This window comes from Scleropages formosus, chromosome 10 (genome assembly GCF_900964775.1).
Source record: "Scleropages formosus chromosome 10, fSclFor1.1, whole genome shotgun sequence".
NCBI lineage: Eukaryota > Metazoa > Chordata > Actinopteri > Osteoglossiformes > Osteoglossidae > Scleropages > Scleropages formosus.
Genome location: NC_041815.1, coordinates 11,834,982 through 11,858,335, shown reverse-complemented (window position 1 = coordinate 11,858,335; position 23,354 = coordinate 11,834,982). Strand labels below are relative to the sequence as shown.

The 23,354-nt window shown below is 40.1% G+C and overlaps 1 protein-coding gene and 1 pseudogene across 1 annotated transcript; both read left to right on the top strand.

Moving 5' to 3' along the window:
- Positions 1 to 10,827: 10,827 nt before the first annotated feature.
- LOC114911629 (olfactory receptor 24-like) lies at positions 10,828 to 11,784 on the top strand (annotated as a pseudogene).
- A 4,006-nt stretch (positions 11,785 to 15,790) lies between these two features.
- Positions 15,791 to 18,504, top strand: LOC108935878 (olfactory receptor 1-like). The gene is made up of 2 exons (XM_018754833.2): positions 15,791 to 16,725; positions 18,468 to 18,504. The coding sequence occupies exons 1-2, from the start codon at positions 15,791 to 15,793 to the stop codon at positions 18,502 to 18,504; spliced, it is 972 nt and encodes a 323-aa protein (XP_018610349.2).
- The last annotated feature ends 4,850 nt before the right edge of the window (positions 18,505 to 23,354 follow it).

Genomic DNA, 23,354 nt, shown 5'->3' with positions numbered 1-23,354 from the left:
ATGAAGGATAAATTTGAAATCACTTCAATCCCAGTTTTTATGAGTTGAATTCAGTTTGTCACCAGACCACTGTGACTATTAGTGAGAGACACACGCGATCAATAACTACTTATCCTGAGCAAGGGACACACCCTGGATGGGACGCCAAGCCATTGCAGGGCACCCCAAGCAGGGCTTAAGCCCGAGGCCTGCCACACGGTGGGCACTGGCCAAACCCATTGCATCACTGTGCCACCATGCCCCTTCAATACTGAGACAGAGAATTTAAAATAGTATGTAGTATTTAGCTTATACCTTTTATCTAGAATGACTTACATTTAATTGAAAATAAATGGATTGTAGGTATAGAGATAGTTATACTGTACTGAATAGATAGATAGATAGATAGATAGATAGATAGATAGATAGATAGATAGATAGATTTTCCAGCAGTAACTGGTAACAGAAAAATCCAAAGGCTTCTTCTCATTATTTCCTCAGTGATTATAAGCTATCCATGCCCAGTAGGAGCTTCAAACATTATGTTCCATACACCATGATTCATAATAGTGCAACATCTTGCTGTACAATGTTGTTTTCCCCAAACAATGCTGTGTCCATTTACCAGAAGTCTGATTTTGTTTCATTTGTCCACAGCAGTGATATCAAGCCATCAGGTGTTTGTGTGCCCATAGTTATTGTTTCAACTGATGCTTTTCTCTAGAACAACTTAATTTACCCATTTGTGTAGCTACATGAGCAATTTAGGGTAAGTACCTTACTGAAAGGTACTATAACCAAAGGTGGTATTCAAACCCACAACCATGGGGAACTTTTAGGTCCAAAGGCAGTAGCTCTAACCATTATGCTACCAACCATTGTTATGTTACCAGGGTACATAACCTCTTAGCAAACTTGAGATGCAGAAATGTTTTTTGGAGAGCAGTGATTTCCTCTCTGGTAACCTGCCATGATCACCACTCATATTCAATGTATTAATTACAGTAGACACATACATGAGATGCATACAGATCCTTAGCTATCACTCTAGGGTTCTTTATCACTTGAGGAGTTTGACCGCAAAATTACATAAATCCAAGTTTGATTGTTCTGAGAAAAACCCAGTTTTGTAATCCTAACATGCTACTTTGATCTGGTATGAAGCAATAAGCATAATAAATAGCTTGTGCTGATTGTGAAAAGATAATTGCTTGTTTTTTTGCAAAATGAAATAAATACAGCAGCAACTTTTTTTTTTTCAAAATGCTAGAAATTCAAACGTCTTTCTAACTTTCCTTTCAAACTTATAAAACCATTCAAAGTTTAACAAGTTTAGTTAGAGAAACAGTACTTGATGTTAACAAAATCAAAGCAACATAATGTTTTTATTCTATCATTCTCATCTTCACCAGTCACAGCCAACACTCCTTTGGAAAATTGCCTGGTCTCCTCATCCACTGATATGGCATCTAAGAGCTTGGTGACATCACTCTTCTTGGCTACTGATACAGTTGATGGGTTTGTAAGCTCTGTAAGGACAAGATTTGACTCTTTTTCCCTTCTGCAGAAGACTATGAAGGCATCCTTCAACAGTGTAGACAGTCGCATGCCTCCACTTTGTCTGACCCAGGTTGAATCATTTACACTTCAGCCTCAGAAAATTTAAAAGTCTTGTCTTTTTGATTACTGATGACACAATTTAAAATCTTGTGCTGAATGTTTATGGAATGGATATCATATTTGTTTTCTTTAGAATCATTCAGATCTAGTATTAGTTTCTTTGCACCATGTGATGACAATATTGCCATGCTATTTGGCCTTTTCCCCAAAATCCTCCTGACATACATGAAGATTGTTTACACTGTCCTGAAGCTTTCCAATGTTGCAAGCAGAAAGCAAATATTTGCCACCTGTGTGAGCCACATTATAGCTGTAGCCAGTTACCAACCCCTAAGCTGGCCATTGTGCTGTTAACTAGAATTAGAATGGTACTCAGTCTGACAGATCACAATACGTTGCTCATTGTAGCCACCGTAGTTCCATCCCTTATTAACCTGACTATTTACTGTCTTAGGACAAAGGACATCAGAACCAGACTGGGAAGAATAATAAAAACGGCAAAAGTATCATTGGTGAAATAGGACATGTAGAACATTTTGAGTCCATCTACTAAATTACAAGTGTGTGTGTGCATGTTTACTTAATTATGCTTGCCTGTTGCTGACCACTTAAAAGTTGCTATATAGCTTACATAGTACTTACATATGAAGTCTATAATAAAAAATGAATATTGAATAACTGATCATTTTGTTTGGTTCTTTCTTATGTTTGATGGAAGCTTGGAATAAGGAATGGAGTGGAAATGTCTTTCAGCTAAGCCTGACTTATAATGGTATACAATGTTTTTTGCATGTTTTTCCAGCTGATGGAGTGATTAAAAGCAGTTTACCTTTTACATCTATGGGGGACAAACACAGGGCAAAGTAGATTTGAACCCTCTCCTACCAAGCAGCATTGAGACTCAAGGTGTATCTATTGTTCCACCATGCCCCACAGGAAAGTTTATGAAACTGCTTGAAAAGTAGCCATAAGTATATTTTATAAGGATATTTTTTTTATTTTGTAAGTATATTTTACATTTACATTTATTCATATAGCAGATGCACACACACACACACACACACACACACATTTTCAGAACCGCTCGTCCCATACGGGGTCACGGGGAACCGGAGCCTACCCGGCAACACAGGGCGTAATATAGCAGATGCTTTTCTGCAAAATGATGTACATCTCATACAAAATACAATTTGTGCATTACAAGAAAGAAAGAGCTTCTGACATGTGATTCTTAAGTAAAGTTTGTTTCACCATTTGCACTGATGTTCATCACGTGGATACAGTGCATCCATCCAAACTGCTCACCTTACATGGAGCATGGGAGTCTAACCCAGCACACAGGGCATAAGGCAGGAGAGGACACCAGTCCGTCACATGGTACCCCAAGCAGGATTCGAACCCCAGACCCACCAAAGTGCAGGACCTGGACCAACCCACTGCACCACCACTACATGAGTACAGTAGCTGCATAAAACTTTCAGAATATTGACAATTCTAGATCACGTTCCAAGTAATTTTTTTTTTTTTTTTTTGCGCGATACATCTAAACTTTTACATTACATTACAGGCGTGGCTTCATAAAGGTTTATCCGAGCATGATCTTAAAGTTATAGTGCATAAACATTTATACTTTACATGAACTTAAGAAATCATGGGTGAAGTGAATCTGCAAAACGTGAGTTTTAAGACCCTCTTTAAATTTGAACAAAGATTCAGTAGTTCTGAGTGAAAGGGGGAGGTCGTTCCACCACAACAGAGCCAGAACCAAGAACCTCCATGCTTTACCTTTCGTGCGTGGGACCACCAAGCAGGCAGCTGTATATTTTAAAATGCTTACTTTTTCGCATTGGGAGAGGGAAAATGACCTACAGATTCATGTAAGAATGACAAATTCATGTATTACATTTTTCATTTAATGTATTGGATATTTTTTATGTAACAGGGTGAAGACAACAGGGTGTGCTGGCACAGCAGACTTGGCCAAGTCCTGCTCTCTAGTGGGTGTGGGGTTCAAGTCCTGCTTGGGGTGCTTTGTGATGGACTGGTGTCCCATTCTGGGTGTGTTCCCTCCTCTTTTAGCCTTGCACCCTGTGTTGCCAGGTTAGGCTCTGGTTCACTGTGACCCTGCCTGGAACAAGTGGTTTCAGACTGTGTGTGTGTGTGTGTGTGTGTGTGTGTGTGTTGGGGGGGGGTGAAGCCACAATTGTAATACTCCAGTGAGGCCTAAGGACACCAATAATTGCCCATTAATAAACCAACCTCTCCAATAAAAAAAGAGCTCACTAATGGCTCAGGAATTAATTCCACAGAGAAATGCTACCACTGCATTAATTGTATAATGAGGTTTTAGATAATTAAATTATATTTTCACTCTGAGGAGCAGCAGTACGGCCCCTCGTTTGTATAGCTGCTCCCATCAATATGTCAAAAACCTGCAGAACAACTATTATGCCAAAGTCTCACAATAATTTCCAGTTATAAATTACCAGACTGAATATTGTTCCATAATACATAGATTTCCACTGGAATAAACAAAAATGAACTATGATATCTGTCATTGTACCTCGTAGCATTAAGCGCTGTCATTATGATTCTATCGTCTTACTCTGTCTTACATGTTAAGAAAGAATTAATGGGCTTCATGACATGTTTTTAACAAGTTTCTGCATCAGAATGAGGACTTGTAATATCAAACAAGCCCACAAACACACACATACATTGACTTAAACCGCTTGTCACAAGCAGGGCCGCAGCAAGCCGGAGTCTAACCCGGCAACACAGGGCGGAAGACTGGAGGGGGAGGGGACACATCCAGGACAGGATGCCAGTCCACCACAAGGCACTCTAAGCAGGACTCAAACCCTAGACCCACCAGAGAGCAGGCACAGGCCAAACCCGCTGCACTACCACACCCCCCAAACAAGCCAAAATATGGCCAACTGTTTTCTGTGCCTTTTGTGCTGTACTTAAAATTGTTTTTCCATTAAATTAAAAAAAAAAGAAAAAGAAAAAAAAAAAAAACAGTTCTAAATGTATCGCTTGAACCAGACAGGCTCCAGGGAGTCACAGGCCTTTCAGGTTGGACTCAAGAATGCTGTGGTCTGTACCCACCAGATATAGCACACTGTTGCATCACCTCCTGAAACATCTGTTAGATATTTCACAAATGTCTCTTGCTCAGATGGGATGCCCCCAAAAATGACTTCTACTATTGAACTGTTCACTGTTTACTGTCAACTCTGAGGAGACAGCATGAGAACTTAATCAGTCTCTATGGGAATATTACAGCTTCCAAGCAGGCTGCCATCAAACTGAGAAGGGCATAGACAAACCTGCCAGGTTTTGACAGTATAAGCTAAATGTATGATGTAGAGGAAGTCTTAACTTTACAGGAGAACAAACAGTCTACAGAAACAAATGGTTAAGAAATTATAAGTTGTATATTGTATTGAATTCACTGCTACAACACTGTAAAAAAAGTTCTCCCTATTTTCTCTGTTTGTATATTCCAATTTTGGCCCACTCCTCCATGCACAACTGATCAGTTTATTGAGCATAAATTGACACAAAACTAAAATCTGATTCACCTCAGGATCATTAGACTTTTCCATAAGTGGTTGTTTAGATCATTTCTGATATCGACTTGCCTGTATTTTTGTAATCATTGTCTAACTTCATGACTCACTTGTGCTTCAGTTTCAACTCAGAACCATGATGATTTGACATGCTCCTTTAAATTTTCAGATATAAAGAAAAAAAAAAAAATCACAGTTCCTTCAGTCACTGCAAAATGCCAAGGTTATGTGGCAGAAAAACATCCCCAGACCATCACACTGCCATCACTGCGTTTGAATATTAGACAACAGCTCATACTCTGAAATGTTGTGCTTGGTTTTCACCAGACTTAATGACACTAATGTCAACCAAAATGCTCAATGAGATATTCTTGCAGAAGTTTTGAGAGGTGTCCAAGTGCTCTATGGCAAACTGTAAACAGAACTTTCATGTTCTTTTCACAGAATGTTTGCACTTTGCCATTCTCCTTTGTCCCCCATTTTTAGTTTTTTTATTAGTTATTTCAATTTTTTTTTTCCCCATCAGCAACCTTCATTGTTTAAACCATTTCTTCAATAATGAATGAGAATGAGAATACAAAATGTCATGTGTGATAGTTAACTAACTGCCTTAATTTATTGTTTTAACTTACAGTAGTGAAAAAAGTACACCACATGTAAAGATTGATCCTTTTTACATTTTTTGAACAAAAAGGATATATAAAGGATAGATGAAGACAGTCTAATGTTAAAAATAACTGAAAATTACCTTTTGCACTCATTTGTGCTATTTACATCAATATAAATGCAATTTCATGGTGCAGAAAAAGTTAATACCCCGTGCCTTTTCAATGCATCAAAGGCCTAAAATAATAATCAGGTGCACTAAAACAGCTTACAGTTGTGAAAACATTGAAAGAAAGTAATGCGAGGGGCACTGCCTCATATAAATATCAGAAACTGAGGTCTGGTTTGGTCTTAGCAATTGAGGTGTGTGGCTACATAATGCCAAGATATAAGAAGTTCTCTGAAGCAATCAGAAGAAATATTGTTGATGCCTATATGTCTGGAAAGCATTCTAAATCCATTTCCAAACAATTTACAGTCAATCATTCTACTTTCTGAAAAATCATCTACAAAATAATGGAGAAAATTTCAAACCACTGGCAATCTATCCAGGCCAGGTTATGTCATCAAATTCAGCCCAAGAGTTACCTGAAAGATGCTATTGGCAATCTCTATGAAAAACGAGTACATTAAATGATTTGTAGGCAAATCCTACCTCAGTCAAGGTTAAAGTGCATGAGTCAACCATTCCAAAGAGACTGCATAACTTTGATCTATGTGCAAGGTCTCAAAAAGAATGTAGTTTGCCAGACACCTTTGCGGAGAACAGGACTGGTGGAACAATATGCTCTGAACAGATGAGACAAAGGTAGAGCTGTTTGGCCACAGTGTCAGATGTCATATCTGGTGAAAACAGAAAACTAACTTTGACCAAAAGGACCTCATACCAGCTGTAAAGCATGGTGGTAGAAGTATACATATGTATGAGTTGGAGCTACTTTCTGCCTCAGGGCCTGGCCAGCTTTCCGTCATAGTCAACCATGAATCCCACACTGTACCAGAGAGTACTTGAGGAGAATATGAGTCCATAATCATTATTGCAGAGATTATTTCTGCCAGCTGTTAATATACTCTATAATGAGTCCTTTCACAGCCCGTTAAGTGGTATTTTATTGAACTGGGCCATCTCTACTATCTTTGTCACTTATTTGTTAATTTGCATTTATTTTTGTCTTTCTGTCTATGTGTCTCTCATCGCTGTTTCTTTGTTTGATTACTTAATTGATTTGCCGATCCCATTCCCATGGTAACTTTCATTGCAAGAGTCTTAATATGTTGTAGTATGTTCTGCTAAAATAACATGTACTAACAGTCCATGTTACCATATTTTACAAATATTTTAGTAATTACATCACAACAAAGCTGTAGAAAGACATTGCACTCTCACAAAAAATGTTCATAAAATGTCAAGTTTTTGTGCTTATTGAAGTGAAACTTGCCTATGCTTTCACTGACTTTGGCTATTTACTTTTGAGTGGAGCGTACATCTTCTTGATTATGCTGTGGTAAATGTTCGTATACTCACTGGACTAATTAGTGCTTTACAAACAGTCAACAGATCATTAGCCAAGCTCACTGTGGATTCTTCGCATGTCTCCTGAGCAGGACCTGTTGTGACAAATGACACTGACAGCTATTGTCAATACCTTTGTGCATACCCTTCCAGAGGTGGTGTAATACTCTTATTATCCAGATACACCCATGGAGGCTTAGCTAACAGTTTTTTTTTTTTTTTTATGTGCTAGAAGGTGAGACCATTTGCTCTGAACCTGGCACAAGCTGCCTGTATATTTCAGGCCATGCATGTATTAAGCCGTTCAGTATCCTATTTCTTCCTTCCTCCTTTAAATAAAGGCTGGCATATTTCAAAGTCATAGGAAGTGTTTTGTTTAAGCTTTAGTTTATGAATAGACTGGCTTAAACTGAACAGAAATTAAGTCCAGATTCCCCTCTGAGAAATACATACTACACATTTCATAGAATTATAAATTCTACAGTTACATTTATTCATTTAGCTGACACTTTTCTCCAAAGCAACTTACAATGTTAAGTTACTTACAATTATTTATCCATTTACACAGCAGGGTAATTTTACTGGTTCCATTTAGGGTAAGTACCTTGCTCAGGGGTACTACAGCTGCAGGTAGGACTCAAACCTACAACCTTTGTGCTCAAAGGCCTCATCACTAACCACTACTGTCACGCCCCCGGGAACAAGCAGATTGCCAACACCTGCGACCAATCAATGAGACCCGGGATAATAGGAGCTCCATGTCCGCAAGACAATGCTGAATCTTGCAATCGCCCTTGCGGTCTTGCAGTATCACCGTCCTTGTTCTGCTCTTTGCATCTTGCCTAGTGTTCCTGGTTTTCGACCCTCGCCCGTCTTCTACGACCACTGGTTTTTCCTTGCCTGTCTATCGACGTCTGTGCCTTGTACAACCTTCGAACTTCGAGAAAAGGAATAAAACCAACCCGCACTTGGGTCCACTCTCACCTGTCTCCAGCCTGTTTGTGTGACAACTACACTATCAGCTATCTTTTGAAATATAAAATTTAAGGTAATTTGGAAACCAAGTAAAAGTCTTGTTCAAAGCAGGAAGCATTTTTATTAATCTGTCTAATTAAAAAGGTGACTTTATCAAGGACACTACATGAGGGCTGGTGAGGTGATGAGAGCTGAGGCAAAGCTCATCAGTGTAGGAAAAGCTCACTGCGAGAGCCTTTGTCCAACAAGGACTTAGAATTTTTTCCAGGAAGGTGAAGGGATAGAATCAACACTAAGAGCCAGTGTAGGGCTCCATGTTATGGTTCATGATCAATAGTTGATGGCTGACCAGGTCAGGTTTCTGGTGACCGGCCAAGTGACGTGCTGGTCATAAAGCTAGCACCTCATGCATACACCACACAACTTGGGCCTAGCCAATGAGTGGAACTGGACTTTAGCTGCAAGTTGTACAAAGGATTCAGACAGGACAATAGAGCCCAGCTATTTCTTAAAAAAAAATGCATTTGTCACAGCTTTCAATCCATGTAATAGCATGAATAATGAATTTGTGTCAGGGTAGTTTTCCTTTTATTCTTTAAATTTTTAGTAATAGTTATGAAGCTTTTCATAATTTCTTTAAATTAACATACTTTCAAAGGTGGTTAATAATGCAATTACAGAGGAAGCCATATTGCTAAAATACTGCCAGATCCCCGATTTTCAACATATAAAACAAAATACAAGATGCAGTCTGCACAGAACAAATTAGTCTGCAATGTTAAAAAACACTCATATGTCTGTTGCCTCTTTGGCAACCATACACATGTTCAACATCACATATATTGCAGGGAAAACTTGCAAAAGGCTATTAGTGACAGTCAAGGAATTTATTATCACGTGTCACACACATGGAATTATCCAGAGTACAATGCATAAAGCCAAGGGGTGTTTTGCACATCCACCGATAGGTTGAAGGTGGTTCCATTAAAATAAATAATGTTTAGCTTTTACTACGGAGCTCTTTATATTTTGGCAAATGAAAGATTCATACATTCCATTCACATTTATTCATTTAGCAGACACTTATCTCCAAAGTGATGTACATCTCAGCAAAATACAATTTGTGCATTACAATAGGAGAAAGAGAGACATAGTTGCGAACATGTGATTCTTAAGTAAACTTAGTTTGTTTTTTTTCACTTTATGCACCAATTTTCATTGCAAGAGTAGGTGCATAAAACAGAATAGACGATCCCTGATCACCTTCCTACATTTTTTTTTTTTTTTAAGGTACACAAACATTTACGTACAATACTGGAGTAGTGGCTGTATAAAGGCTTATCTGGGCATGATCATGAAGTTATAGTGCATGAACATTTACACCATATATAAGCTTGAGAGATGATGGACGAAGTGAGTCCAGAAGAGATGAGTTTTAAGACCCTTCTTGAAGGTGGACAGTTTCAGCAGTTCTGAGTGAAAGGGGGAGGTCATTCCACCACAATAGAGCCAGAACTGAGAGCCTCCATGCTTTACCTTTCGTGCACGGGACCACCAGTCTAAATTAACATTACTGTAACAGCATACGTCAAATGTAACGGTGAGCACTGAAAATGCTTTTTTATACTGTAGTTCTAAACAAATTTTTGATATACTGTAGCACGCCAGGGCGGTTGGAAGAGGGGGTGGAGTCAGGGACGGGCCAGCAGCAGCTGGGACTGATCACAACCTCTATTTCTTCCCCCGGACCTGCCAGTGAAGGAGAGAGAGAGTTGGAGGAGCCGCTGAGACAGAACGGCCCCAGACGACCACAGCCACGACCCTGATCACGACATCGACCCCAATCGCAACCCCACCCTCGAAGCCCCCTCACGGACTACCCATTCCCTGTTCCCCCCTTCGTCTCCTTCCCTGCACGACCCTGAATAAACCACCCCCTTTAAGACAAAATTCTTACCTGTCCCGGCGCATCCTTAACACATACATTCAAGATATTTTTTATTTATCAAACATTGTTTTCCTGAAAAAGGGTTTTGCATTTCACATACAAACTTTATTCAGAGCAAATTGTTTTCTGCTGAGGGGGCATGGTGGTGCAGTGGGTCAAAGCGGTTCCTGCTCTCTGGTGAGTCTGGGGTTCAAATCTTGCTTGGGGTGCCTTGTGATGGACTAGTGTCCCATCCTGGGTGTGTCCCCTCCCCCTCCACCATAACGCCCTGTGTTGCTGGGTTAGGCTCCGGTTCCCCGCGACCCTGTATAGGACAAGTGGTTCAGAAAATGTGTGTGTGTGTGTGTGTTTTCTGCTAAAACTTCATTGTGAGGAAACACAATTTCAGGCAATGTGATATACAAATTTTATACAATATACAAATATAGATATACAAATATACAAAATTTATATACAAATAAACACACTCAACACTATTTAAAGTACGGTGGATGGATATACATGTATGTACATACAAATACATGTATGTAAGTGCATATATGTATGTAGTGATTAAGGACTTTTATAGTTTCAGATCAGCCAAGCCAAACTGGAAGAATACCTGCACGATGATGTCCAAGAATTCCTCCTCAAATGTTACTGTACGATCTGGATTCTTCTTCATCAGTGGATTTTCTAACATTCCACACAGCAACTATTACCACATTTTCTTGTCTTTTGTTTATGTTGTTACTATGTTGGGAAACTCATTTGTCATGATTATTATTTACAGAGGGCACAGTCTTCACACTCCAAAGTATATGGCTATTTTTAACTTAGCCATCACTGATATGTGCCAGAGCACTGCACTTATTCCTAATGTGATTAAAACCTTCCTGTTTCATTCACAGGAAATTACTTATGAGGCTTGCTTGGCAAATATGTTTTTGTGTTTTTCTTCAGCTGTATGCAGTCAACCGTTCTTGTTTTTCTGGCATATGATAGATTTGTTGCAATATGTTTTCCATTGAGGTATCATGCTGTAGTTGGGGGGCGCGGGGGTGCAGTGGGTTGGACTGGGTCCTGCTCTCTGGTGGGTCTGGAGTTCAAGTCCCACTTGGGGTGCCTTGCGATGGACTGGCGTCCCGTCCTTGGTGTGTCCCCTCCAGCCTTACGCCCTGTGCTGCCGGATTAGGCTCCGGTTCCCCACGACCCTGTATGGGACAAGCGGGTCAGAAAGTGTGTGTGTGTATCATGCTGTTGTCACAAACATCTCAGCAGGGGTGCTTATCACTATCACATGGATGTTCAATTCAGCAGTCATGTGTTTCACAGTGGGTTTGATCACCAGACTCTCCTTCTATAAGTCTACAGTGATTGACAGCTACTTCTGTGACAATCGACCAGTGTACAGATTGGCTTGTAATGACTATTCTCTGAACATCATGATGTCTTCTCTTAAGATAGTTACATTTATTTTTCTACCACACCTCTCTTCCTTAGAGTGCACTCAGTTACAACATCAAAACCCTGGAAAGGTAACACATGCAAGAGTTCAGATTTTTCCTGTTCCTTAGCCCTTGCACTAGTAATCACACCATACAGAGTTGTTTTACTGACCAAGTCAGGCAACACAGGGAGGTCTTGCCCCAGTAGCATAGGGTAGGGCAACCTTGGCACTAGTCCTACCCTCAACAAGAAGGTCTGGTCACAAACCCAAATGTACACATCAATAGTGATATGCTCACTTTGGTCACCATGTACACAGCGCATGGTGAGCCTGTCCTCCTCATTCCAAAATTCTGGGGGGACTAAGGTTTCCTGCACTAATGTCTGTGAACACCCAGTATCTACAAGACCTACAACAGGTTTCCCATTGAGGTCAACTATAACAACAGGTTGCCTGTTCTGTATAGTTCCTATAGGGGAGGTGGGCCTCATAGCACAAATGAGTATATTTGGTCTTTTTAACTGGACAGAATTGACTTTTATGACCTGGGACACCACAATTAAACCATCACACCAAACTTTATTTCTGGGCTCAGACTTTACACTATCAAGACCAGTGGGCAAGGTGTTCCTAGGATAATTGGGTTTAACATCAGAACCAGCTCCTTTACACACACCATCAGACTTACCCCTGGCTTGACAGTCCGGTCACCAGCATAGTGATGGGTCTTGGAGCTTTTGTGGGCTACTACATAGTTCTCCACCAGTTCAGCCGAATCTGTTGCAGTTGCAGGAAGACGTTCTTTAACCCAGATCTTCACTTCAGGGTAGAAAACTCGCAAATATTGTTCTAACACCACTACCTCCACGATATCCTCTTTGCTGCTTTGTTCAAACTTGACCCACTTACAGAAGACTTCAGCCGTACATTGAGTTTTCGGGGGTCTCCTCAATGCTGGTTTCCATAGACCTGAACTGTTGATGATAGGTTTCTGGGTTGATTTCATACTTTTTGAGCACTGATTTTTATTTTGTCATAATCCATACTGCTCTCTGACTCCATAGCTGCAAAAGCACTCTGGGCCTTACTCATTATCAATGGAATTAAACAAGTGGCTCAAACTACTTTTGGCTAGCCATAGACTACTGCCAGCCTTTCAAATGTAGTCAGAAAATGTTCAACGCCAGAGTCCTCCTGCTTTACCATCTTGGGTTCATAACACCTCACTGCTGTGGACACTGAAGGCCCTGAGACTGGAGCTGGTAGAGGAGTGCTTCCTCACTCCCTCTGTTGTTCCACATCAAGCTGTAACTGTTGCACCTGATGAGACAGGACTTTAAACTGTTGGAACTGATGGGCAGTCTTTATCTCCATCCATTCATCGCTGACTCTCTGGAAATCCATGAAAGTTTCAAACATCTTTGCAAGTTGCACCATGGCAAGATCACCAGCAGAAGGAAACAAAACTTCTGCAGCACCTTCATCTTCTGCTCCATCTTCTTCCTTCCATCACTTCTCCTCTCTCCTGGGGGCCGTTTACTTCAATGATCACTTCTCTATCAATTCTCTACTCAGTCAGTCCAAACTTCCACTTCTGACACCACACGCGAGCATATGGACAACAGATGGACACAGCAGTGGAGAACTGAAAGAGTTAGACCAAAAATATTTATTTTTCTTTACTTAAAAAAATCTTCAAAACACTTTAACCACAGCCAAATACAAAAATAAACATTAGGTTACAAAAGAAAATAAGGCCCATAGGCAATCCACAGTTCTCTGTGTGAGTACCTGTCTACCTGAGTCTCCTAACTAGTGACCAAATACAAGCTTTATAGCAGTAACTCCGCCCTTCTGGCTACACCAACAGCCTCAACAACTAATTCCAAAATACACACACACACACACACACACAACATTACCTGAACTGCTTGTCTCATACGGGGTCGCAGGGAACCGGAGCGTACCCAGCAACACAGGGCATAGGGCCGGAGGGGGAGGGGACACACCCAGGACAGGACGCCAGTCCGTCGCAAGGCACCCCAAGCAGGACTCGAACCTCAGACCCACTGGAGAGCAGGACCCAGTCCAACCCACTGCGCCACCGCACCCCCCTCCAAAATACATATTCCCCAAAAATAATACACAACTTAAATACAAAAACATACAAATCATAGAAAACATTTGTCTGATAAAAATATCCCTATCTTACAATATATAAAAACATTTATCCCATTACACTTCCCAAACACCTCTTTCAAGTTGGTTGTACCCAAGGACTCCCACCTAGAAATACCCCAAGTGGTTCACTCCTCTTAGTTTGCAATACAAGCTACCCAGCTAAACAAAATGCCAAGTAACTGAATGGTAAGCAAAAGATAACAGAAATGATTTTTGAAAACTGCAATAAATGTATTTACTTTTAACAACCAACTGCATGTACTTGTACTTTAATAGAAAAGGAAATGTTAATAGTTAATGACAAACATGGATACCGGTAAGCCTTTCCCAGCACCCAGTCTGATTCAAACAAAAAATGTTAACTGACATACTGACACCAAAATTAACAATATAACAGTACAAAGCAAAATGCATGTGAACAGGCAGCAGCAGCAGCAAGATTCAATATTTTATTGATGGTATTTTTGCCGGCATCTGGCTGAACCTTTGCTACCAGAATGCCCATCACAGCTCAGTATGTGACAGCCCAGATCCAGGAAGGCCCTTTAATTACAGCACAGGCAATATAACTGAAAAGATACGTTAAGTGACCTGTCATGAAAGATTCCACAGCACTTAGCAAGAATTCATAGAGGAGGTTAGTGATAGGAAGTTGAGCAACTATGAAGGGACTGATGGATATGTTCTGCTCACTAAATAGTTGAAAAATAAGGAGTATGATCTAAACTGCAGGGGCTTTGCAGGGAAGTGCAGGAAAGATAGGCTTTGTGAATAATAAGAGCAGGGGAAACCAACAAAATTGTTACTGAGGCCATGGAAGAGACATCAAGATGGTATAAGTTGATCAACAGCCTATGTTGCACTGGTTTTAAGAAGCATCTCACTTTTAGGGTTGTAAAGATGGATACTGAATCCTAGGAGATATACTGAAATGTGCCCATGTACCAAGCACAGTGTGGAAATACACTATAGGGCCATACCACTCCTAATTATTGACCTCAAGCTTCAGCCATTGACAAACACTAGCTGTAGAATAGCTTGTTCTAACGATCTCCACAATTTTAAACATGCCATTTTCATAGGATGCCACATTTGCCCCAAGTCAGTTCATGAAATATGCTCTGCTACATCTGCCCCAGTTGACTGTAAGTGCTATTGTTGTGAACTGGAAGCATCTAGGAGCAAAAACAGCTCAGCCACAAAGTAGCCAGAAGAACATCCTTTGAATGGTGGCTGACAATGCAATTCCAAAGGAACTTATACATCTTGAGTACTGTCAGAGTCCTTACTTTCAACACAGAAAACCAAAACCCTAGATTCAAAACAGAAGAGTTAACCAGGCAGTAATTCTGACCTTAAATGGAAAATTTTAAAAAATTCAATTACACTGTCATTCTTTTACTGTGATGTCATACAAGTGGACTTATTCAGAGTGCCATGCATAAAAGCCATGGAGTTGTTTGCAAATCCACTATTAGGTTTTAGGTTACATTGAAGATGACTCCACCAAAATAAATATTTAGCTATCAGGAAACAGGCAATAATATACAATCGGATGACTGGTTAATACAGAAAAAACAATTAGTAACTTGTGAGACTAAGATGTTATGGTGAGTATTGTGAATGCTTTGAAATATACATTTAAATGTATTTCTGATTAAGGTTTTATTTATCATACATTTTTTTGATTATATACTTTACAGGTGAACTTTTTCATATGTCTTCTTAATATTCTTCAATTTCATGTTCAATTTTAGTCAGTCAATTTTGATCAGCAATAAAAAGGCTTTTATAGGTACTCAGCCCCATTGTTATAAAAACATTATCATTTAAATCAAGATTTATACAAAATTTACATGTGGCTGAAAAAAATATTCAGCTCCACATTTCCCTTGTGGTTGATAATTGCAGATAACACAATAAATTTTATACTTATAGGTCTGAAAAGTTGAAGCCAGAGGAAAATGAGTGTCATGTTTTCCAAGAATTCCTCCTCAAATGGTATTGTGCGACCTGCATTCTTCTTCATCAGTGGATTTTCTAACATTCCATATAGCAACTACTACTACATTTTCTTGTCTTTTGTTTATGTTGTTACCATGCTGGGAAACTCATTTGTCATGATTATTATTTACAGAGACTGCAGTCTTCACACCCCAAAGTATATGGCTATTTTTAACTTAGCCATCGCTGATGTGTGCCAGAGCACTGCACTTATTCCTAATTTGATTAAAACCTTTCTCTTTGATTCACAGGAAATTACTTATGAGGCTTGCTTGGCAAATATGTTTTTTGTGTTTTTCTTCAGCTGTATGCAGTCAACCACTCTTGTTATTCTGGCATACGATAGATTTGTTGCAATATGTTTTCCACTGAGGTATCATGCTGTTGTCACAAACATCTCAGTGGGAGTGCTTATCACTGTCACATGGACATTCAATTCAGCAGTCATGTCTTTCACAGTGGGTTTAATCACCAGACTTTCCTTCTGTAAGTCTACAGTGATTGACAGCTTCTTCTGTGACACTGGACCAGTATACAGATTGGCTTGTAATGACTATTCTCTGAACGTCATGATGTCTTATTTTAACATAGCTACATTCATTTTTCTGCCACTAACCCTAATTGGATTATCATATACCTGTATTTTGGTGGCACTATTTAAAATCACATCATGGGAAGGGCGTTTAAAAGCCCTTAAAACCTGCTTTTCCCACTTGACATTGGTGTCAATATTTTACATTCCTGCAGTGTGTACTTACATAACTGCAATGACTGTCTCCATCTACGGCAATGCCCGAATAATCAATACATCACTGTCATGCTCATTACCTCCAATGATTAACCCCATCGTGTATTCACTGAATAATGCGGAGATCAAGGAGTTTGCCAAAAAAATGTTCAGAGTAACTAGACTCAATAGAGTTGCAACTGCATTAGTAAAATAATCTCATCATTCTCTATCCTTTTTGTACCGTATTCATATAGTGTATAATTACATTCCAATTTTAGCAATATTTCTTTTTCTTTATCATCTTTCTCCGTCATTCAAGAAAAAGACATCCCGGAATGTAGGCAGCTGTGGGGCAATAGAAACAGACACCGTTAAAATATGCACTGACAAGGATGGTGTTTCACTGATGTAAAAACAACAGATTAATTACATTTAAAGAACCCACGTAAGACCGCTGCTTCTAATCAGGAGTGCTGAAATGTGCTTGAAGTTTAATTTATTTATATCCTGAAGAACTTTTGTAGAAGTCTGAGATGTCTTATCCTGTACTGTCTTGTATTTGCACTCATCTATTGGTAGAACACTGCACTATACATTATATGTAGAACGGAGGTCCAGGGGAAACAAAATTTGTCTCCTGTGTGTTTCACTAAGCTATAGGTGAAGGGACATTAAAGTTCACTTTGATTTTTACATGAATCTAGACTTAATGAAGATATTTTTTTTAATGAAAATACAACACCAATTCCAAAAAACCTGGATCATTATGGAAAATGTGAAAATAACATAAAACAAAAAGGAATGACTTTCCTTTGGAATGAATTCAGACAAAAATAGTATCAAGACAAGGCATTTCATGTTTTACCAAATCAGCTGCATTGTTTCTTGAAGATATACGTTTATGCTGAAATTAATGCCTTCAACATGTTCCAGAAAAGTTGGGACAGTCAAGTGTTTAGGACTGTTAATGCTGTGACTAGTTGAAATAACAGGTGATGTGAAACAGATGAGGTAATCATGTTACACTGTATAATGAGCCATCAAAAAGGTCTAGTCCTTCCTAATATTTTTGAAATTGGGGTTGTATTTGAAAGCTTTGGTGTGGTTTTATGTAGATAATAACAGGCTATATAAAACTTACACCTGAAAAAAAAAAAATCACACAAATACTGTATGTGTAAAATGTACTTATATTTGAAATAGCTGAAGTTTTATGTTTTTTAATGAGACAAGGGATCTTCTAAGAAGAGCATTTAATATCTTTTGTGCCTTAAGGCTTTATGGTCTGTAGTCTCTTACCAAAGCACTTACTTATTTTAAATTGTTGTTTTACACAGTACTAAAAACAAGGCATCTAAAGTCTATATCTTTTTGTAATTATTTTCTGTCTCTTGTTTCCAGTTGGAGAACACTGCATTAAATGAGCACAGAAAAATGTTTAAAATTCTATATTAACAGTTTTGCTACAGAAACTGAGGTTTTCATCTTAATTTTATTTTTAATGACCATGAGCTAAATCCCAAATTCATTTTTTTCTACTAAGGACAGACATCAATTTTGTACTTTTGAGGAGCATATAATCTGAAATGTTAAATATGAAACAGGATGAATGTATAAACTATTAAATTATGTCTCTAACTGGGTTCCAATCATTATTTACTTCTTGTAACCTGTTTAACTCACACCCCCAGAAAGTGCAACTTATACATCACCTTTCAAACTTTTTACTGCTAATTTGCTAATGGGAGCACGCCTACAGTTGAACCTGTGTCACACACCACTTTTTGAATGGAGGAGACCTGTGTGTAGAAAGGCATTTAAATTCCATGATTATTTTTACATTAATTTATTCTACGTTTTCTCACAATACTTTTTAATTTGTGTTTTGTCTAGTGCTGTTGTCTCAGTCTCAATAAACACTTGATTTCACTCAAAATCTTGTAGTGTCATTTATTTCTTAACAGAGCAAAGCACTGACCACCATTACACAAAACCCCACAGAGAAGAGCACTAAGCTCAGACTTAACTGAGAGCAAATAATACAACTTGACAGGCCTGATTTGTTTTAGCTCATATTAAAAACCTGATTATTGATTAATAAACCAGAAGGAACATAACTCAAGAAATAATAGAGCGGCAACTGACAGATGATATAGAAAGGCCAACAGCACTGAGACAGTCCGAAGGTCAAACATTGCTCCGTTGTCTAAAACCTTTCTGAATCTTATGCCACACCCGCAAAGAGGGGTGGAGAAGTAAATGCCCTAAAAGCACAGATATCAGTTCAGATTCCCCAGACTGGCCAGGCAACATAGGATACACTTCAAAGGCTTAAACTTAAGTCATAGAAACATGTCTGACAAAACAGAAATACAAATACAAGATTTCAAGCAAACTGAAAGGATGCAGTGGGTCTCAATAAAAACAGCTCTGCCAACACTGGCCACGGACCTAGTCAGTCAGCAGGCAACCCTGATCACAATTCTGGTCCTTTATCTAGACTCTTCATGGGGGAGATAGTCCACAATAGACTGGGATCCTTTAACAAGTGGTTGGAGACATGGTGCCGCTCTAATCGCATATCATTTGTTAATAACTAGGATGATTTCTGGGAAAGGCCCAGGTTTTTCACATGTGATGGTGTAAACCTCAGCTGGAGGGGTTCGTTTGCTCCATTCCAGAACTTGGCCTGCAAGTTGCAGGACTGACTCATCCATGGGTCATCTGCTTTAGCAGCTGTTTGCATTGATGGGTCTGTTACTTGTTAATAAGTAACAATATGTCATTACTAAATGGCTGTGTTCCAAAAGCTTTTAATATTGCCGGTATTAGACCCCTACTAAAGAAATCGGATCTGGATTGTAATAACCCATGTAATTGCAGACCCATTGCCAATCTACCATTTTTAGCCAAAATTCTAGAAAAAAATTGTTGCTTCCCAAATTGTAAAATAGCTTAATTATCACTATATATTGGACAAATTTCAGTCTGGTTTCTGCACTGGTCACAGCACTGAAACAGCACTCACACGTATTGTTAATGATATTCTCATCTTTTCTGATGCTGGTCAGATCTCTGTTCTTATGCTACGGGACTTGAGTGCTGGATTTGATACTGTAGACCATAGTATCCTACTAAGTAGACTTGAAAACATGGTTGGACTAAGGGGTACTGTTCTCAAGTGGTTTGACTCGTATTTAGCTAACCGTGAACAATTTATGTTGAAATCTGATGACTGCACCCCCTCCATACCAACTACAGTTCAGTATGGTTTACCACAGGGCTCTGTGTTGGGGCCATTACTGTTGTCACTGTATATGTTACCATTGGATGACATCATTCGCAAACACAATGTGAATTTCCATTTGTATGCCGATGACTCACAGCTATATATATCGTTTAAGCATGATGATCCATCACATGTGGTGTCTTTAGCTAACTGTTTTACCAATATAAAATTATGGATGCTGGTAGCGGACATGGGAAAACAGCTGCAGATGCCATAGTGCATTGCGATCACGGCGTTGAGACCCGATATTGTGCTGTACTCCGAGGGTGCACGGATAGTGTACTTCATTGAATTAACGATACCCTTCGAAGACTCATTGAAAGATGCCTTTGAGAGGAAGAAATTGAAGTACACTGAGTTGGCTGGTGAGGTGAGAGAGTGAGGCTGGCAGTGCATTATTAGACCGGTGGAGATCGGTACTAGAAGGTTTGATGCAAAATCAACCATGTCACTACTGTTGGAGTTTGGTTTTAGGGGTCAGTCGGTGAGAGCAGCAATTAAAAGCTTGTCAGAGGTAGCAGAAAGATCCAGTCAGTGGTTGTGGATGAGGAGGCATCAGCGTGTTTGGGGGAAGCACACTTGAGTGGGGAGTACTCGCTTATGTGAACATCAATGGTTTGAGTTTTGTTTTCACCTCCATATGCTGATGTGGTGCGTTGGTTGGTTGTTGATGGTTGGGGTGGTTTTTTTTCTTTTTTTTTTGTGGGTAGAGTCGCTGGGATGGCACTGCAGGCATGGAGGGGGGTGGGTCTGGGACACCAGATCTCGCCGTTGAGCCTTCTGGAGGTGTCGTGGGCTCAATTCAATGAAACATCAACGAAGGAAGGTGCCCACTTGAAAACCCCAACGAAGCGCTCGCGGTGGCTCCCGGCGAGGAGGATGGTGTTTGCCCATGATGTGGGCTGATTTTTCTTGTGAAGGGAACTGTTTGGTGGGGTTTTGGGAGTGATGGAATACTGTGGCGTGGTTGGTTTGTGTCCAGCCCCCCTTGATTTTGGCACGAGGGGTTGAACATCTTTCCCTGTGTATTATTGTATGGATGAGTAAAAATTTTTTATCTCTAAATGCTAGTAAAACAGAGGTACTTGTGCTGGGTGGTAATGCCAACTCTCGACATAATCACGCCAATCTTTACAACAAATGCTATTACTTTCAAGCGTACAGATTGTATCAGGGATTTGGGTGTCCTGTTAGATAGGAAGCTGTCATTTGTATCTCATTTAATGCTTTGACTAAATTGTGCTTCCTTCAGTTAAGAAATATAGTTAAACTATGGCGATTCCTGTGTAGACGAGATGCTGAGAAACTGGTTCATGCTTTTGTTTCAAACAGGCTGGACTACTGTAATGTTTTATTATCAGGTTGTCCATACTAGACTGTATCCACACTACAGTTGGTACAACATACTGATGCAAGAATTGTCACTAGAACTAGGAACTACGACCATATAACACACACACACACACACACACACACACACACATTTTCCAAACCGCTTGTCCCATACGGGGTTGCAGGGAACCGGAGCCTACCCGGTAACACGCGTAAGGCCAGAGGGGGAGGGGACACACCCAGGACAGGACGCCAGTCCGTCACAAGGCACCCCAAGCGGGACTCAAACCCCAGACCCACCAGAGAGCGGGACTGTGGTCCAACCCACTGCGCCACTGCGCCACCGCACCCCCCACCATATAACACCCGTACTTAAATTGTTACATTGGCTCCAGGTGGCGTTTAGAGTTGATTATAAAATCCTACTTTTGACCTATGAGGCAGTACATGGCGTTGCTCCAGCTTACCTTTGTGAGATTATTGATTCTTATATCCCAGGACAAAATCTTTGTTCATTGGATGCAGGTTACCTTAAAGTACCTGTGATCAATAAGACCTCAGTAGGAGGCCAGGCCTTTAGTTACAGAACACCTAAACTGTGGAATACTTTGCCAGTTACTGTCAGAAATGCCCTGTCTGTTTCTGTTTTCAAATCCAGACTAAAGACTTACATGTTCATTCAGGCATTCCACTTCGAAATGTAATTCAACTTGCCTGTGTTTGATTTTACCACCTTTATACAAATGCTTATTAAATTGACTTGTTTAAGTTACAAATTACGAACTCTGTTCTTTCTTCTTGTTGAGCATTGCCTCGTTACATAAAACTTGAGGAGTTCGGCCGGTGGTGACAGATGAATCCCATGCTAACTGAAGATGATAACCTACTGCCATGGTGGATGGGACGTACCATGCTGAGCTGGGGATTCAAGATACCATATAGCAACAATATCATTATTACTTGTTAACTGGCCTAGAATTGTTACTTAATCTAGAATGCCCAGAAGGGGTAGGCAACCACCTTCCCTTGGACCCCCTGAGGTTTTTTTCTCCCTTGATTTTCAGTTGCGAGTTTTTGTTCCTTTCCTCCGTGGCCAGTAGGCATACTTATATCTCTATAAAAGTACTATATTATGGCAGTCATTAGTCAATTGTCTTCTTTGTTTCTCATTTGATATACTTGTTTCTCTTGTCTTATGCCTGTGATAAAGTGTTCTGTGTCACTGTGTGAGAAGAGCGCTCTATTAAAATAAATTGAATTGAATAAATTGAATTCCCTGCACTCTGACGTAAAAGTAGGCATGAAAGGCACTCATGAAAGGCAAGAAAAGAAAACATCAATCTGCGAACCATTACATGAACAAAACCCAAACAAACCTACATGTGTCTCAGAAGAGCTATTTACAAAGTTGCCCAGCACCCTGTGCAGGTCTAGGCCTGCTAGCCTACAAGTTCTCCTAAACTACAAATCCCCTCGAGGCAAGAACAAAAATACATGGCCTGGACTGGTTGGCTCTCTTCCTGCTAACCAGTAAAACATGCAACCCGCCACGATGCCTGAGGTTTTCAGTCATGCCTGGTGGGATGATCTGCTCCACCACACTGCTTCAGCTTCAATTTCTGGTTTCCATGTGAGGGCCAGGGTTCCTGTCAGTCAACACTAGGAATAAAGCATGGTCATTACACACCCACTCAAATCTCATACACCAGCTGGCTGTAAGGAAGGCTAATTCCTCTTTGCAGTTTAGTAGCCAGCAGTGCCTGTCCATGCATTTTACTTTGGTCAAGGTCTCCACCAAGCTGCTAAGCTTTCTCCCTGTCCAGAATGACAACTGAAGACCTCTTCTACCAGTAATAGAGACTGCCATGTAACAACAGTTCTGCCCATTTCAATACCCACCCAATTTCCCATTATGTACCTGCAAATAATTCCCATTAATTATGTCCATTCATCCATCCATCCATTTTCTTGCCCACTTGTCCTTCTAGGGTCACGGTGGCAACAGGGAGAGCAGAGAGGCCCATACACCCCTGTCGCTCACAACTTCCTCCAGCTCAACCCGGGGGATCCCCAGCCGCTCACAGGCCGACTGGGAGACATAATCCCTCCAGCGGGTCCTGGGCCAACCTCGGGACCTTGTCCCAGTTGGCCGTGAATGGTATACCTCCTAAGG